Source organism: Xenopus laevis, chromosome 1L (assembly GCF_017654675.1).
Source record: "Xenopus laevis strain J_2021 chromosome 1L, Xenopus_laevis_v10.1, whole genome shotgun sequence".
NCBI lineage: Eukaryota > Metazoa > Chordata > Amphibia > Anura > Pipidae > Xenopus > Xenopus laevis.
Window position 1 is genome coordinate 106,525,055 of NC_054371.1, and position 17,644 is coordinate 106,542,698.

Here is a 17,644-nt window from a genome sequence, read left to right on the forward strand (position 1 = left end):
CACAAAACACAAAGAAATGCAAATTCTGTAAACATTCATTACGTAAAGGGGAACAAGGTGTCTGCCTAGACTGTGCAGAACCCGCAGATCTTCCACCAACTTTATCACCACAACCTATTCCATTGCAACAACCTGAGGCTAATTCACCTCAATTAGAAGCTCAGGATCCTTCTACCTCAAAACCTCCTCAACTAGAGGAATTGTTTGATTGGATTAAATCAACCATTCAATCTTCCATTGCTCCTCCAGCTAAGCCTAGTAAAAAACGACGGGCACATACTATCCCAGATTCTGATTCTTCGGATTCTAAGTCAACTAGTGATCTAGATAGTGATGTTGAGCCAGGCGAAGTTTCTGATACAGAAGATTCTTCAGATGACTCAGACACACAACGTCATTACCGCTCCATTGCAGGCCCAGAAACCGCAAAGCGTTTACTTCGCGAAATGCTAGCTACACTAGAGATTAAGGATGAGACAACAGCCACATCAAAAGCTGACAGGGTATTAGGGATTCAACCCAAAAAGTGTAGAACCTTTCCGGTTTTTCGTTCAATATCTCAAGTGATAGAAACTGAGTGGTCAAAACCAGACCACTGCCTCACTCAAACTCAAAGGTTCCAAAACACTTACCCCGTTCCAGAGGAACAACATAAATTGTGGGACAAGGCCCCTAAAGTTGACTCAGCGGTAGCTCGCTTATCCAAGAACACAACTCTACCAACAGAGGAAGCGGCTTTCAAGGAGCCGATGGATAAAAAGATGGAAGGGTCCTTGAGGAGAGGGTATACACATGCCACCTCGATTCTAAGACCTGCTGTTGCATCGGCGGGATTGGCTCGCACTGCCAGATTTTGGTGCCAGGAATTGCAAAAGAATCCTCCTTCACTAGAGGTCTTACATGAAGAACTACAACGTCTTAGCTCAGCGTTCGCCTTTTTGGCAGATGCAGCCATGGACACAGTTAGGTTGGCAGCCAAAACCAGTGTCGATACAGTAGTTGCTAGACGAGCACTTTGGTTACGTCATTGGTCTGGAGATACAGCATCCAAGACCAAGTTAATGAACCTGAGATTTACTGGGGACACACTCTTCGGTCCAGACCTCAAGCAGATCATCACTGAAGTTACAGGTGGTAAGAGCACCTTTTTGCCTTCAGGCAAGAAACCCAGATCAGAACAGCCCTCTAGATCTTTTAATAGACCCTGGAGCTCCCAGGGCCGACCATTTCGTTCCTTTCGTAATTCCACCTTTCGTCCTTCACAATCGAGCGGCGAGACGAGAAAAGGCAGACAAACCTGGCCCAACCAACAGAGACAGAGCAGGAAACCTGTCCCATCAAAGCCCAATTCAGCCTGACTCCAGGCTAGGGCAAGCGGGGGTAGGAGGTCGTCTTCAGCAATTTTTTCCAGTATGGCGAGACCACATACAGGACAATTGGGTGCTCACAATCATAGCAGAAGGGTACCGAATTCCATTCGACAGCCTACCTCCTCGCACTTTCAAACGCTCATCTACACCAAAAAACTCATCCAAAAGACTCGCCCTGACGACAATAGTAAACGAACTGAAACAAAACGATGTCATTGTACCAGTACCTGCCGAAGAACGTTACAGAGGTTTCTACTCGAATCTCTTTTTGGTCTTAAAGAAGGAGGGTACCTTCAGACCAGTATTAAACCTAAAAACCTTAAACAAGCAGGTGTCCAAACAGAGATTCCGCATGGAGTCCATCCGGTCGGTGGTAATGTCAATGACCCACAATTGTTTCATGACCAAGGTAGACCTTCAGGATGCCTACTTGCATGTACCCATCAGGAGGGCATCCCAACAATATCTACGGTTTACGGTGCTCGGAGAACATTACCAATTCAAGGCACTTCCTTTCGGCCTTTCCACGGCACCCCGAGTGTTCACGAAAATACTCAGCCCATTGATTGCACACCTCAGGAGTCTAGGAATCTCAGTCACACCTTATCTGGACGACCTCCTAATCAGAGCTCCGTCCTACGACCAGAGTCACAAAGACACCCAAATTTGTGTCACAATACTCCAACAACACGGTTGGATAATAAATTACAGAAAGAGTCACCTCACGCCCACACAACAAATTCAATTCCTAGGAATGTTGTTCGACTCATCCCGTCAGACTACGTCTCTGCCCTTGGAGAAGATTCAAACAATCGTACACACTGCTCAACAAGTCTGCACTCAGACCACCATTTCAGCGGAACGCTGCCTCCAGTTATTAGGCTACATGGTAGCAGCGTTGGAAGCACTGCCTTTCGGCAGATTCCACATGAGAGACTTTCAGAATCACTTTCTACACCTTTGGAACAAGAACCACTCCAACTTGTCGCAACAAATTCCACTTACCATGCAAGTCAAACGTTCACTGACTTGGTGGACAACACCACAAAATCTTTCTCAAGGCAAGACATGGGCCTTACCCCAGTGGACCGTACTGACCACGGACGCCAGCCTCACCGGCTGGGGGGCAACTTGGCCACCTCGGACTTGCCAAGGGACATGGTCACAGGCAGAATCAAAACTCCCTATAAATGTGTTAGAAATCAGAGCAATACGAAATGCCATAGCTCATTGGTCTCGAGACTTACAAAACATACCACTACGCATTCAGTCCGACAATGCCACCGCGGTTGCCTACCTCAACAAGCAGGGAGGAACCCGCAGCAACAGAGCGATGAGGGAGGTAGCACAAATACTCACCTGGGCAGAACTTCATGTCCCAGCCATCTCCGCAGTCTTCATTCCGGGCGTACTAAACTGGGAGGCGGATACCTCAGCCGCCAGCGGATAGACCAAGGAGAGTGGTCTCTCCGCTTGGACGTCTTCACGCAGTTAGTGACCAGATGGGGAAGACCAGACATAGACATGTTTGCGTCAAGACACAATTTCAAAGTTCCTACCTACTGCGCCAGGTCACAGGACCCGAAGGCGGCTTACGTAGACGCATTAGTGATACCGTGGATTTTCAAGAGAGTCTATGCCTTCCCTCCACTAGCACTTCTTCCAAGAGTGATACGCAAGATACGGCAGGAACGGACAGAAACCATTCTCATTGCCCCGGATTGGCCGCGGAGACCTTGGTACTCCGAACTCATCAACATGTCAGCAGCTCCACCATGGTGGCTGCCTCTCACACCAGAATTGCTCACTCAAGGACCAATAAAGCACGACAACCTGCAGCGGTTGCATTTGATGGCTTGGCTGTTGAAACCGAGTTGTGGCGTTCCAAAGGGTTTTCCAAAGAAGCCACTGACATTCTGTTGAAAGCCAGAAAACGGTCCACATCTAGAGTCTATCATAGAACTTGGAAAGCTTTCATAGACTGGTATGAGCCCAGGCAGTTTCAGTGGCAGTAAGCGTCAGTTCCAACAATTGTTGAATTCCTTACTCAGGGGTTCCATTTAGGTCTCTCCTTAGCAACCCTCAAAGGCCAGATCTCAGCCCTTTCTATTCTACTACGACGTCAGTGGGCAGGGGAACCGGATATCTTGCAGTTCATGCAGGGAGTGGGTAAAGTTAGGCCTCCATACAGGGACCCAACACCACCCTGGGATCTTACACTTGTCCTCAATGTATTACAGGGTCCCCCGTTTGAGCCTTTGGCTTCCTGCTCGCTTAAATTTCTTACCTGGAAGATGACATTTCTCTTAGCCATTACCTCAGCAAAACGAGTCTTTGACATGGCAGCCCTATCTTGTAAGGAACCCTGGCTTATTTTGCATCAGGACAGGGCAGTTTTCAGGACTATTCCAGTTTTCCAGCCCAAGGTGGTTTCTGCTTTCCACATAAATGAGGAAATTAATCTTCCTTCCTTCTGCCCTAGGCCAGCTAATCCCAAGGAAAAGGCGCTTCATAAACTAGACGTAGTGAGAGCGGTTCGCTATTACCTAGACAGGTCCAAGGATTATAGGAAATCAGATTCCTTTTTGGTTACGCATGGTCAGAACAAAGGGTCACCTGCTTCTAAACGTACAGTTGCTAGATGGCTGGTTGAGACGATCAATTGTGCTTATGACCTTAGTCACAAACCTAGGCCCTTCAAGGTCCGAGCTCATTCTACCAGAGCACTAAGTGCATCCTGGGCCTTGTATAATCTGGCCACTCCAGAACAAATCTGTAAGGCAGCCACTTGGGCTTCTTTGTCTACATTCGCAAAATTTTATAGACTTCATGTGTTTCATTCAACTCCTGCTGCTTTTGGTAGAAAAGTACTTCAAGCAGTTGTGAGGAAACAGTAAATTGAACCCGGCCCTAAAAAAGATGGGACAGCTTTCGGACGTCCCCATGGTTGCTGCACTGACAGGAAGGGCCGTTCTAGAGAAAGATGGATTTTCGACTTACCGGAAAATCTTTTTCTAGACGGCCTGGACTGTCAGTGCAGTAAGCCCCACCCTTTCGTTATAGTTCAATATTGTTGCCAGTTGGCGAGTTAATACTGTTGTTAATATGAATCTCTTCTCGCTCTTCTCTGCTATCCTTTCTTTTCTCCTAACTGAGCTGTCAGACCAAACTGAGGGGATTCGGGAGGAGCACGAGCTTATATGAAGGGGGCGGAGTCGAGATTCTAATTTTTTCTTCTGTCCTGCCTCCGGAGGTGGATACTTAACCCCATGGTTGCTGCACTGACAGTCCAGGCCGTCTAGAAAAAGATTTTCCGGTAAGTCGAAAATCCATCTTTTCTTGCTAACTGTTTAAACTTTTTTTCCTAGATACAACAATTTATTTTTTATGGAGGAAGAGTTATCTTCTATGAAAGGAATGCTGTCTTCCATCTCTAAAATAGTCATTTTGGAGGTAGGTAGGGCAGTTGATTATTTATATAACTCTGTAACCTATCTCTTGCTTATTATACATAATTCTCAATAGTCATGTCAGCTGTCTAGCTATAATTCAACTGTTTTTGCATGACATGACATGTGGGAGAGACTTATAATTGCATGTTGTCTGTTGGTGTTTCATATTTTATGCAGTTCTTTACACAGATTATACCCCATTCACATCTGTCCCTGCCCCACAGGAACTTACAATATAAGCTTCCTATCACGTTCATTCACAGTTAAGTCAGTTATATGTTAATCATATCACACACACACACACAGACATACACAGAGCTTACAATCTAAAGATCCTAACATTTCATACATAGTAGGGTCAGTTGTAGCGTGTGGGTTGTATAAAGGAGTGATTGGAAACAATGTGGGTTTAGTGAATCTGGTGTTTGAACTACTGAATTACATACTAGTGAAGAAGCACAGAATGCTAAAGTGTTTAACTCATTGCATGTTGGGACACCGTGATCGATAAAGCCTGACTTTACCCCTCAATAGAGCAGTGAAACCCTTTATCAGACGGGATAGTAGCGAACAGCTTAGCTTCTGGCTTGTGAGTGTGAAAGGGTTTTTACCTTACAAGATATATAATCATTAAAAAGGTCCTACCTTCTGTTCTTCAAATGTGCCATTGTCATTTGTTCCATGTCATCTGGCTTCCTCTTCTTATTTCTATAGCGCCGTCACATTTTATGCAGTGCATTTTACAGATTATACATCATTCACATCAGTCCCTGCCCCATGGTGGGAGCTTCCAATCTTATGATCCTATCACATTCATACACAGAAGGGTCAGTTGTAGCGTGTGGGTTGTATAAAGGAGTGATTGTAATCAAGGTGCATGATGTAGTGAATCTGGTGTTTGAACTACTGAATTGCATACTTGTGAAGAAGCACAGAATGCTGAAGTGTTTAACTCATTGCATGTTGGGAGGCACACCTTGATTGAGAAAGCCTTGCTTTACCCTTTAATAAAGAAGTGAAACCCATTATCCTTCATGCTCCGAGTGAACAGGCACTACTGTCTGTCTTCCGTAATGAGGTATGCCTTCTTCCCCACATTACAGTCGAGCGTGCGCTATCAGACGGGACAGTAGCGAAGAGCTTAGCTTCTGGCTTGTGAGCGTGAAAGGGTTTTTGGCTTACAAGATATATAATCATTAAAAAAGTCCTACCTTCTGTTCTTCAAATGTGCTATCAGACGGGACAGTAGCGAAGAGCGTAGCTTCTGGCTTGTGAGTGTGGAAGGGTTTTTACCTTACAAGGTACATAATCATTAAAACAACTCATTGCATTTCACAGATTATACATCATTCACATCAGTCCCTGCCCCACGGGGGGAGCTTACAATCTAAGGATCCTATCACATTCATAGACAGAATGGTCAATTATAGCATTTAGGTTGTGTAACTGAGTGAGTGCAATCGATTTTGTGAATCTGGTGTTTGAACTACTGAATTGCAAACTAATGAAGAAGCACAGAATGCTAAGGTGTTTAACTCATTGCATGTTGGGAGGGACACCCTGATTGATAAAGCCTGGCTTTACCCCTCAATAGAGCAGTGATACCCCTCATCCTTCATGCTCCGAGTGAACAGGCACTACTGTCTGTCTTCCGTAATGAGGTATGCCTTCTTCCCCACATTACAGTCGAGCGTGCGCTATCAGACGGGACAGTAGCGAAGAGCTTAGCTTCTGGCTTGTGAGTGTGAAAGGGTTTTTACCTTACAAGATATATAATCATTAAAAAGGTCCTACCTTCGGTTCTTCAAATGTGCCATCGTCATTTGTTCCATGTCATCTGGCTTCCTCTTCTTATTTCTATAGCGCCGTCACATTTTATGCAGTGCATTTTACAGATTATACATCATTCACATCAGTCCCTGCCCCACTAGGAGAGCTTACAATCTAAGGATTCTATTACGTTCATTCACAGTAAGGTCAGTTATTTGTCAATCATATGGCTCACACACACACTTCATGCAGTGGTTTCCAGAGAGTTTACATCATTCATGTCAGTCCCTGCCCCACAGGGGGATCTTACAATCTAAAGATCCTATCACATTCATATACAGAAGGGTCAGTTGTAGTGTGTGGATGGTATAAAGGAGTGATTGGAACCAAGGTGCATGAATTAGTGAATCTGGTGTTTGAACTACTGAATTGCATACTAGTGAAGAAGCACAGAATGCTAAGGTGTTTAACTCATTGCATGTTGGGAGGGACACCCTGATTGATAAAGCCTGGTTTTCCCCCTTAATAGAGCAGTGATACCCCTCATCCTTCATGCTCCGAGTGAACAGGCACTACTGTCTGTCTTCCGTAATGAGGTATGCCTTCTTCCCCACATTACAGTCGAGCGTGCGCTATAAGACGGGACAGTAGCGAAGAGCTAAGCTTCTGGCTTGTGAGTGTGGAAGGGTTTTTACCTTACAAGGTACATAATCATTAAAACAACTCATTGCATTTCACAGATTATACATCATTCACATCACTCCCTGCCCCACGGGGGGAGCTTACAATCTAAAGATCCTATCACATTCATAGACAGAAGGGTCAATTATAGCATTTAGGTTGTGTAACTGAGTGAGTGCAATCAATTTTGATGATTTTGTGAATCTGGTGTTTGAACTACTGAATTGCAAACTAGTGAAGATGCACAGAATGCTAAGGTGTTTAACTCATTGCATGTTGGGAGGGACACCCTGATTGATAAAGCCTGGCTTTACCCCTCAATAGAGCAGTGATACCCCTCATCCTTCATGCTCCGAGTGAACAGGCACTACTGTCTGTCTTCCGTAATGAGATATGCCTTCTTCCCCACATCAGACGGGACAGTAGCGAAGAGCTTAGCTTCTGGCTTGTGAGTGTGAAAGGGTTTTTACCTTACAAGATATATAATCACTAAAAAATCCTACCTTCTGTTCTTCAAATGTGCCATCGTCATTTGTTCCATGTCATCTGGCTTCCTCTTCTTATTTCTATAGCGCCGTCACATTTTATGCAGTGCATTTTACAGATTATACATCATTCACATCAGTCCCTGCCCCACTAGGCGAGCTTACAATCTAAGGATTCTATTACGTTCATTCACAGTAAGGTCAGTTATTTGTCAATCATATGGCTCACACACACACTTCATGCAGTGGTTTCCAGAGAGTTTACATCATTCATGTCAGTCCCTGCCCCACAGGGGGAGCTTACAATCTAAAGATCCTATCACATTCATATACAGAAGGGTCAGTTGTAGTGTGTGGATGGTATAAAGGAGTGATTGGAACCAAGGTGCATGAATTAGTGAATCTGGTGTTTGAACTACTGAATTGCATACTAGTGAAGAAGCACAGAATGCTAAGGTGTTTAACTCATTGCATGTTGGGAGGGACACCCTGATTGATAAAGCCTGGCTTTTACCCCTCAATAGAGCAGTGATACCCCTCATCCGTCATGCTCCGAGTGAACAGGCACTACTGTCTGTCTTCCGTAATGAGGTATGCCTTCTTCCCCACATTACAGTCGAGCGTGCGCTATCAGACGGGACAGTAGCGAAGAGCTTAGCTTCTGGCTTGTGAGTGTGAAAGGGTTTTTTACCTTACAAGATATATAATCATTAAAAAGGTCCTACCTTCTGTTCTTCAAATGTGCCATCATCATTTGTTTCAAGTCATCTGGCATCTTCTTCTTATTTCTATAGCGCCGTCATATTTTATGCAGTGCATTTTACAGATTATACATCATTCACTAATGTCCCTGCCCCACGAGGAGAGCTTACAATCTAAGTATCCTATTACGTTCATTCACAGTAAGTCCAGTTATTTGTCATTCATATGGCTTACAAACACACACTTCATGCAGATGTTCCCGAGAGTTTACATCATTCACATCAGTCCCTGCCCCACTAGGAGAGTTTACAATCTAAGGATTCTATTACATTCATTCACAGTAAGGTCAGTTATTTGTCAATCATATGGCTCACACACACACACACTTCATGCAGTGGTTTCCAGAGAGTTTACAACATTCACGTCAGTCCCTGCCCCACAGGGGGAGCTTACAATCTAAAGATCCTATCACATTCATACACAGATGGGTCAGTTGTAGTGTGTGGGTTGTATAAAGGAGTGATTGGAACCAAGGTGCATGATGTAGTGAATCTGGTGTTTGAACTACTGAATTGCATACTAGTGAAGAAGCACAGAATGCTTAGGTGTTTAACTCATTGCATGTTGGGAGGGACACCCTGATTGATAAAGCCTGGCTTTACCCCTCAATAGAGCAGTGATACCCCTCATCCTTCATGCTCCGAGTGAACAGGCACTACTGTCTGTCTTCCGTAATGAGGTATGCCTTCTTCCCCACATTACAGTCGAGCGTGCGCTATCAGACGGGACAGTAGCGAAGAGCTTAGCTTCTGGCTTGTGAGTGTGGAAGGGTTTTTACCTTACAAGATATATAATCACTAAAAAATCCTACCTTCTGTTCTTCAAATGTGCCATCGTCATTTGTTCCATGTCATCTGGCTTCCTCTTCTTATTTCCATAGCGCCGTCACATTTTATGCAGTGCATATTACAGATAATACATCATTCACATCAGTCCCTGCCCCACTAGGAGAGCTTACAATCTAAGGATTCTATTACGTTCATTCACAGTAAGGTCAGTTATTTGTCAATCATATGGCTCACACACACACTTCATGCAGTGGTTTCCAGAGAGTTTACATCATTCATGTCAGTCCCTGCCCCACAGGGGGAGCTTACAATCTAAAGATCCTATCACATTCATATACAGAAGGGTCAGTTGTAGTGTGTGGATGGTATAAAGGAGTGATTGGAACCAAGGTGCATGAATTAGTGAATCTGGTGTTTGAACTACTGAATTGCAAACTAATGAAGAAGCACAGAATTCTAAGGTGTTTAACTCATTGCATGTTGGGAGGGACACCCTGATTGATAAAGCCTGGCTTTACCCCTCAATAGAGCAGTGATACCCCTCATCCTTCATGCTCCGAGTGAACAGGCACTACTGTCTGTCTTCCGTAATGAGGTATGCCTTCTTCCCCACATTACAGTCGAGCGTGCGCTATCAGACGGGACAGTAGCGAAGAGCTTAGCTTCTGGCTTGTGAGTGTGGAAGGGTTTTTACCTTACAAGGTACATAATCATTAAAACAACTCATTGCATTTCACAGATTATACATCATTCACATCAGTCCCTGCCCCACGGGGGGAGTTTACAATCTAAAGATCCTATCACATTCATAGACAGAAGGGTCAATTATAGCATTTAGGTTGTGTAACTGAGTGAGTGCAATCAATTTTGATGATTTTGTGAATCTGGTGTTTGAACTACTGAATTGCAAACTAGTGAAGATGCACAGAATGCTAAGGTGTTTAACTCATTGCATGTTGGGAGGGACACCCTGATTGATAAAGCCTGGCTTTACCCCTCAATAGAGCAGTGATACCCCTCATCCTTCATGCTCCGAGTGAACAGGCACTACTGTCTGTCTTCCGTAATGAGGTATGCCTTCTTCCCCACATTACAGTCGAGCGTGCGCTATCAGACGGGGCAGTAGCGAAGAGCTTAGCTTCTGGCTTGTAAATTTGTGAAAGGGTTTTTACCTTACAAGATATATAATCACTAAAAAATCCTACCTTCTGTTCTTCAAATGTGCCATCGTCATTTGTTCCATGTCATCTGGCTTCCTCTTCTTATTTCCATAGCGCCGTCACATTTTATGCAGTGCATATTACAGATAATACATCATTCACATCAGTCCCTGCCCCACTAGGAGAGCTTACAATCTAAGGATTCTATTACGTTCATTCACAGTAAGGTCAGTTATTTGTCAATCATATGGCTCACACACACACTTCATGCAGTGGTTTCCAGAGAGTTTACATCATTCATGTCAGTCCCTGCCCCACAGGGGGAGCTTACAATCTAAAGATCCTATCACATTCATATACAGAAGGGTCAGTTGTAGTGTGTGGATGGTATAAAGGAGTGATTGGAACCAAGGTGCATGAATTAGTGAATCTGGTGTTTGAACTACTGAATTGCAAACTAATGAAGAAGCACAGAATTCTAAGGTGTTTAACTCATTGCATGTTGGGAGGGACACCCTGATTGATAAAGCCTGGCTTTACCCCTCAATAGAGCAGTGATACCCCTCATCCTTCATGCTCCGAGTGAACAGGCACTACTGTCTGTCTTCCGTAATGAGGTATGCCTTCTTCCCCACATTACAGTCGAGCGTGCGCTATCAGACGGGACAGTAGCGAAGAGCTTAGCTTCTGGCTTGTGAGTGTGGAAGGGTTTTTACCTTACAAGGTACATAATCATTAAAACAACTCATTGCATTTCACAGATTATACATCATTCACATCAGTCCCTGCCCCACGGGGGGAGTTTACAATCTAAAGATCCTATCACATTCATAGACAGAAGGGTCAATTATAGCATTTAGGTTGTGTAACTGAGTGAGTGCAATCAATTTTGATGATTTTGTGAATCTGGTGTTTGAACTACTGAATTGCAACTAGTGAAGATGCACAGAATGCTAAGGTGTTTAACTCATTGCATGTTGGGAGGGACACCCTGATTGATAAAGCCTGGCTTACCCCTCAATAGAGCAGTGATACCCCTCATCCTTCATGCTCCGAGTGAACAGGCACTACTGTCTGTCTTCCGTAATGAGGTATGCCTTCTTCCCCACATTACAGTCGAGCGTGCTGCGCTATCAGACGGACAGTAGCGAAGAGCTTAGCTTCTGGCTTGTGAGTGTCAAAGGGTTTTTACCTTACAAGATATATAATCACTAAAAAAGTCCTACCTTCTGTTCTTCAAATGTGCCATCGTCATTTGTTCCATGTCATCTGGCTTCCTCTTCTTATTTCTATAGCGCCGTCACATTTTATGCAGTGCTTTTTACAGATTATACATCATTCACATCAGTCCCTGCCCCACTAGGAGAGCTTACAATCTAAGGATTCTATTACGTTCATTCACAGTAAGGTCAGTTATTTGTCAATCATATGGCTCACACACACACTTCATGCAGTGGTTTCCAGAGAGTTTACATCATTCATGTCAGTCCCTGCCCCACAGGGGGAGCTTACAATCTAAAGATCCTATCACATTCATATACAGAAGGGTCAGTTGTAGTGTGTGGATGGTATAAAGGAGTGATTGGAACCAAGGTGCATGAATTAGTGAATCTGGTGTTTGAACTACTGAATTGCATACTAGTGAAGAAGCACAGAATGCTAAGGTGTTTAACTCATTGCATGTTGGGAGGGACACCCTGATTGATAAAGCCTGGCTTTACCCCTCAATAGAGCAGTGATACCCCTCATCCTTCATGCTCCGAGTGAACAGGCACTACTGTCTGTCTTCCGTAATGAGGTATGCCTTCTTCCCCACATTACAGTCGAGCGTGCGCTATCAGACGGGACAGTAGCGAAGAGCTTAGCTTCTGGCTTGTGAGTGTGAAAGGGTTTTTACCTTACAAGATATATAATCACTAAAAAATCCTACCTTCTGTTCTTCAAATGTGCCATCGTCATTTGTTCCATGTCATCTGGCTTCCTCTTCTTATTTCTATAGCGCCGTCACATTTTATGCAGTGCATTTTACAGATTATACATCATTCACATCAGTCCCTGCCCCACTAGGAGAGCTTACAATCTAAGGATTCTATTACGTTCATTCACAGTAAGGTCAGTTATTTGTCAATCATATGGCTCACACACACACTTCATGCAGTGGTTTCCAGAGAGTTTACATCATTCATGTCAGTCCCTGCCCCACAGGGGGAGCTTACAATCTAAAGATCCTATCACATTCATATACAGAAGGGTCAGTTGTAGTGTGTGGATGGTATAAAGGAGTGATTGGAACCAAGGTGCATGAATTAGTGAATCTGGTGTTTGAACTACTGAATTGCATACTAGTGAAAAGCACAGAATGCTAGTTGTTAACTCATTGCATGTTGGGAGGGACACCCTGATTGATAAAGCCTGGCTTTACCCCTCAATAGAGCAGTGATACCCCTCATCCTTCATGCTCCGAGTGAACAGGAACTACTGTCTGTCTTCCGTAATGAGGTACTCCTTCTTCCCCACATTACAGTCGAGCGTGCGCTATCAGACGGGACAGTAGCGAAGAGCTTAGCTTCTGGCTTGTGAGTGTGGAAGGGTTTTTTACCTTACAAGGTACATAATCATTAAAACAACTCATTGCATTTCACAGATTATACATCATTCACATCAGTCCCTGCCCCACGGGGGGAGTTTACAATCTAAAGATCCTATCACATTCATAGACAGAAGGGTCCAATTATAGCATTTAGGTTGTGTACACTGAGTGAGTGCAATCAATTTTGATTGATTTTGTGAATCTGGTGTTTGAACTACTGAATTGCAAAACTAGTGAAGATGCCACAGAATGCTAAGGTGTTTAACTCATTGCATGTTGGGAGGGACACCCTGATTGATAAAGCCTGGCTTTACCCCTCAATAGAGCAGTGATACCCTCATCCTTCATGCTCCGAGTGAACAGGGCACTACTGTCTGTCTTCCGTAATGAGGTATGCCTTCTTCCCCACATTACAGTCGAGCGTGCGCTATCAGACGGGACAGAAGCGAAGAGCTTAGCTTCTGGCTTGTGAGTGTCAAAGGGTTTTTACCTTACAAGATATATAATCACTAAAAAAGTCCTACCTTCTGTTCTTCAAATGTGCCATCGTCATTTGTTCCATGTCATCTGGCTTCCTCTTCTTATTTCTATAGCGCCGTCACATTTTATGCAGTGCTTTTTACAGATTATACATCATTCACATCAGTCCCTGCCCCACTAGGAGAGCTTACAATCTAAGGATTCTATTACGTTCATTCACAGTAAGGTCAGTTATTTGTCAATCATATGGCTCACACACACACTTCATGCAGTGGTTTCCAGAGAGTTTACATCATTCATGTCAGTCCCTGCCCCACAGGGGGAGCTTACAATCTAAAGATCCTATCACATTCATATACAGAAGGGTCAGTTGTAGTGTGTGGATGGTATAAAGGAGTGATTGGAACCAAGGTGCATGAATTAGTGAATCTGGTGTTTGAACTACTGAATTGCATACTAGTGAAGAAGCACAGAATGCTAAGGTGTTTAACTCATTGCATGTTGGGAGGGACACCCTGATTGATAAAGCCTGGCTTTACCCCTCAATAGAGCAGTGATACCCCTCATACCTTCATCCTCCGAGTGAAACAGGCACTACTGTCTGTCTTCCCGTATGTGCGTATGCCTTCTTCCCCACATTACAGTCGAGCGTGCGCTATCAGACGGGACAGTAGCGAAGAGCTTAGATTCTGGCTTGTGAGTGTGGAAGGGTTTTTACCTTACAAGGTACATAATCATTAAAACAACTCATTGCATTGCACAGATTATACATCATTCACATCAGTCCTTGCCCCACGGGGGGAGCTTACAATCTAAGGATCCTATCACATTCATAGACAGAAGGGGCAGTTGTAGGTTTAGGTTGCATAACGGAGTGATTGGAACCAAGGTGCATGATTTCGTGAATCTGGTGTTTGAACTACTGAATTGCATACTAGTGAAGAAGCACAGAATGCTAAGGTGTTTAACTCATTGCATGTTGGGAGGGACACCCTGATTGATAAGCCTGACTTTACCCCTCAATAGAGCAGTGATACCCCTCATCCTTCATGCTCCGAGTGAACAGGCACTACTGTCTGTCTTCCGTAATGAGGTATGCCTTCTTCCCCACATTACAGTCGAGCGTGCACTACCAGACGGGACAGTAGCGAAGAGCTTAGCTTCTGGCTTGTGAGTGTGGAAGGGTTTTTACCTTACAAGATATATAATCATTAAAAAAGTCCTACCTTCTGTTCTTCAACTGTGCCCATCGTCATTTGTTCTTGTCATCTGGCTTCCTCTTCTTATTCTTCCTCTCTTATTCTATAGCGCCGTAACATTTTCTGCAGTGCTTTTTACAGATTATATCATCATTCACATCAGTCCCTGCCCCACTAGGAGAGCTTACAATCTAAGGATTCTATTACGTTCATATCACAGTAAGGTCAGTTATTTGTCATCATATCGCTCACACAACACACTTCATGCAGTGGTTTCCTGAGAAGTTTACATCATTCACGTCTGTCCCTGCCCCACAGGAGGAGCTTACAATCTAAGGATCCTATCACATTCATAGCCAGAAGGGTCAGTTGTAGGTTTAAGGTTGCATAACGGAGTGATTGAACCAAGGTGCATGATTTAGTGAATCTGGTGTTTGAACTACTGAATTGCAATACTAGTGAAGAAGCACAGAATGCTAAGGTGTTTAACTCATTGCATGTTGGGAGGGACACCCTGATTGATAAAGCCTGGCTTTACCCCTCAATAGAGCAGTGATACCCTCATCCTTCATCCTCCGAGTGAACAGGCACTACTGTCTGTCTTCCGTAATGAGGTATGCCTTCTTCCCACATTACAGTCGAGCGTGCACTACCAGACGACGGAAGTAGCGAAGAGCTTAGCTTCTGGCTTGTGAGTGTGGAAGGGTTTTTACCTTACAAAGGTACATAATCATTAAAACAACTCATTGCATTGCACAGATTTATACATCATTCACATCAGTCCCTGCCCCACGGGGGAGCTACAATCTAAGGATACCTATCACATTCATAGACAGAAGGGTCAGTTGTAGGTTTAGGTTGCATAACGGAGTGATTGGAACCAAGGTGCATGATTTAGTGAATGTGGTGTTTGAACTACTGAATTGCATACTAGTGAAAGAAGCACAGAATGCTAAGGTGTTTAACTCATTGCATGTTGGAGGACACCCTGATGATAAAGCCTGGCTTTACCCCTCAATAGAGCAGTGATACCCCTCATCCTTCATGCTCCGAGTGAACAGGCACTACTGTCTGTCTTCCGTAATGAGTTATGCCTTCTTCCCCACATTACAGTCGAGCGTGCACTACCAGACGGGGACAGTAGCGAAGAGCTTAGCTTCTGGCTTGTTGAGTGTGGAAAGGGTTTTTACCTTACAAGGTACATAATCATTAAAACAACTCATTGCATTGCACAGAATTATACATCATTCACATCAGTCCCTGCCCACGGGGAGCTTACAATCTAGGATCCTATCACATTCATAGACAGAATGGCCAGTTGTAGGTTTAGGTTGCATAACGGAGTGATTGGAACCAAGGTGCATGATTTAGTGAATCTGGTGTTGAACTACTGAATGCATGCTAGTGAAGAAGCACAGAATGCTAAGGTGTTTAACTCATTGCATGTTGGAGGGACACCCTGATTGATAAAGCCTGGCTTTACCCCTCAATAGAGCAGTGAATATCCCCTCATCCTTCATGCTCCGAGTGAACAGGCACACTGTCTGTCTTCCGTTAATGAGGTATGCCTTCTTCCCCACATGTACAGTCGAGCGTGCCTACCAATGACGGGACAGTAGCGAAGAGCTGTAGCTTTCTGCTTGTGAGTAGTGAAAGGGTATTTTACCTTACAAGGTACAATAATCGTTAAAAAACGAACGTCCATTGCATGGCACAGATTCTACATCATTCACATCAGTCCCTGCCCCCACGTAGGGCAGCTTACAATCTAAGGATCCTATCAATTCATGAGACAGAAGGGCCAGTTTAGGTTTAGGTTCATAATCGGAGTGATGGAACCAAAGTGTGCATGATTAGTGAAGTCGTGTTTGAACTAACTGAATTGCAATACTAGTGGGAAAAAGCGACCGAATGCTGAAGGTGTTTAACTCATTGCAATGTTGGGAGGGACACCTGATTGATAAACCTGGCTTTAACCCCTCAATAGATGGCAGGATACCCCCTCATACTTCATCCTCGAGTGAAAGCACTACTGTCTGTCTTCCGTAATGAGGTATGACCTTCTCCCCATTACATCGGCGTGCATACCAGACGGTTACAGTAGCGAAAGCTTAGCTTCTGGCTGGTGAGTGTGGAAGGGTTTTATCCTAGTACAAGGTACAATAATCAATTTAAAAAACACCTTCATTGCATTGAACAGATTATACATCAATCAACAGAAGACATCCACTCCCACCTCTGCTCCCCCACCATAATCGGGAGCTACAATCTAAGGACCTATCACATTCATAGTACAGAAGGGTCAGTTGTAGGTTAGGTGCATACGAGTGATAGAAACCAAAACCCCAATTAAGGTGCGAATGATTTAGTGATGTGAGTATTTAGAAACTATAAGCTACTGAATGCAATACTAGTGAAGGAGCACAATGCTAAGTTAACTCACATGCATGTGGGAGGTGGACACAAAGACACCCACTGACTGGATATGATAAAAAACGACCGTGGCGTATTTATAACCACCACCCCATCCAACTCCAACCTACACATTACCATCCAATATTCCAACATACCTTCCGCCCCCAGCAGCCCCAGAACCACCCAACCCACTTCGCATAAAAAAAAAGAAAACCCCACCCTCCGGCCTCAATTAGAGCAGTGATAACCACCTCATTACCTTCATGCCCGAGTGAACAGGCACTACTGTCTTCTTACCGAATGATTATGCCTTCTTCCCCACATTACAGTCGAGCGGTGCACTACCAAGACCGGGACGTATGTAGCGAAGAGCCTTAGCTTCTGGCTTGTGGAGTGTGAAAGGGTTTTACCTTACAAGGTACCATAATCATTAGAAACAATCAATTGCAATTGCACAGATTATACATCATTCAATCAGGTCCCTGCCCCAAC

The 17,644-nt window shown here is 44.2% G+C and overlaps 1 protein-coding gene across 1 annotated transcript in view; it reads left to right on the forward strand.

Annotated features, from left to right (window-relative positions):
• Window positions 1-1,403: 1,403 nt before the first annotated feature.
• The window catches only part of LOC121393326, a 77,083-nt gene continuing 60,842 nt past the window's right edge, over window positions 1,404-17,644 (forward strand). The window contains exon 1 of the mRNA XM_041561520.1: window positions 1,404-4,823. Within this exon, the coding sequence (XP_041417454.1) occupies window positions 1,413-3,293 (1,881 nt within the window). The 5' untranslated portion in view covers window positions 1,404-1,412 and the 3' untranslated portion in view covers window positions 3,294-4,823. The remainder of the gene's footprint in view (window positions 4,824-17,644) is intronic.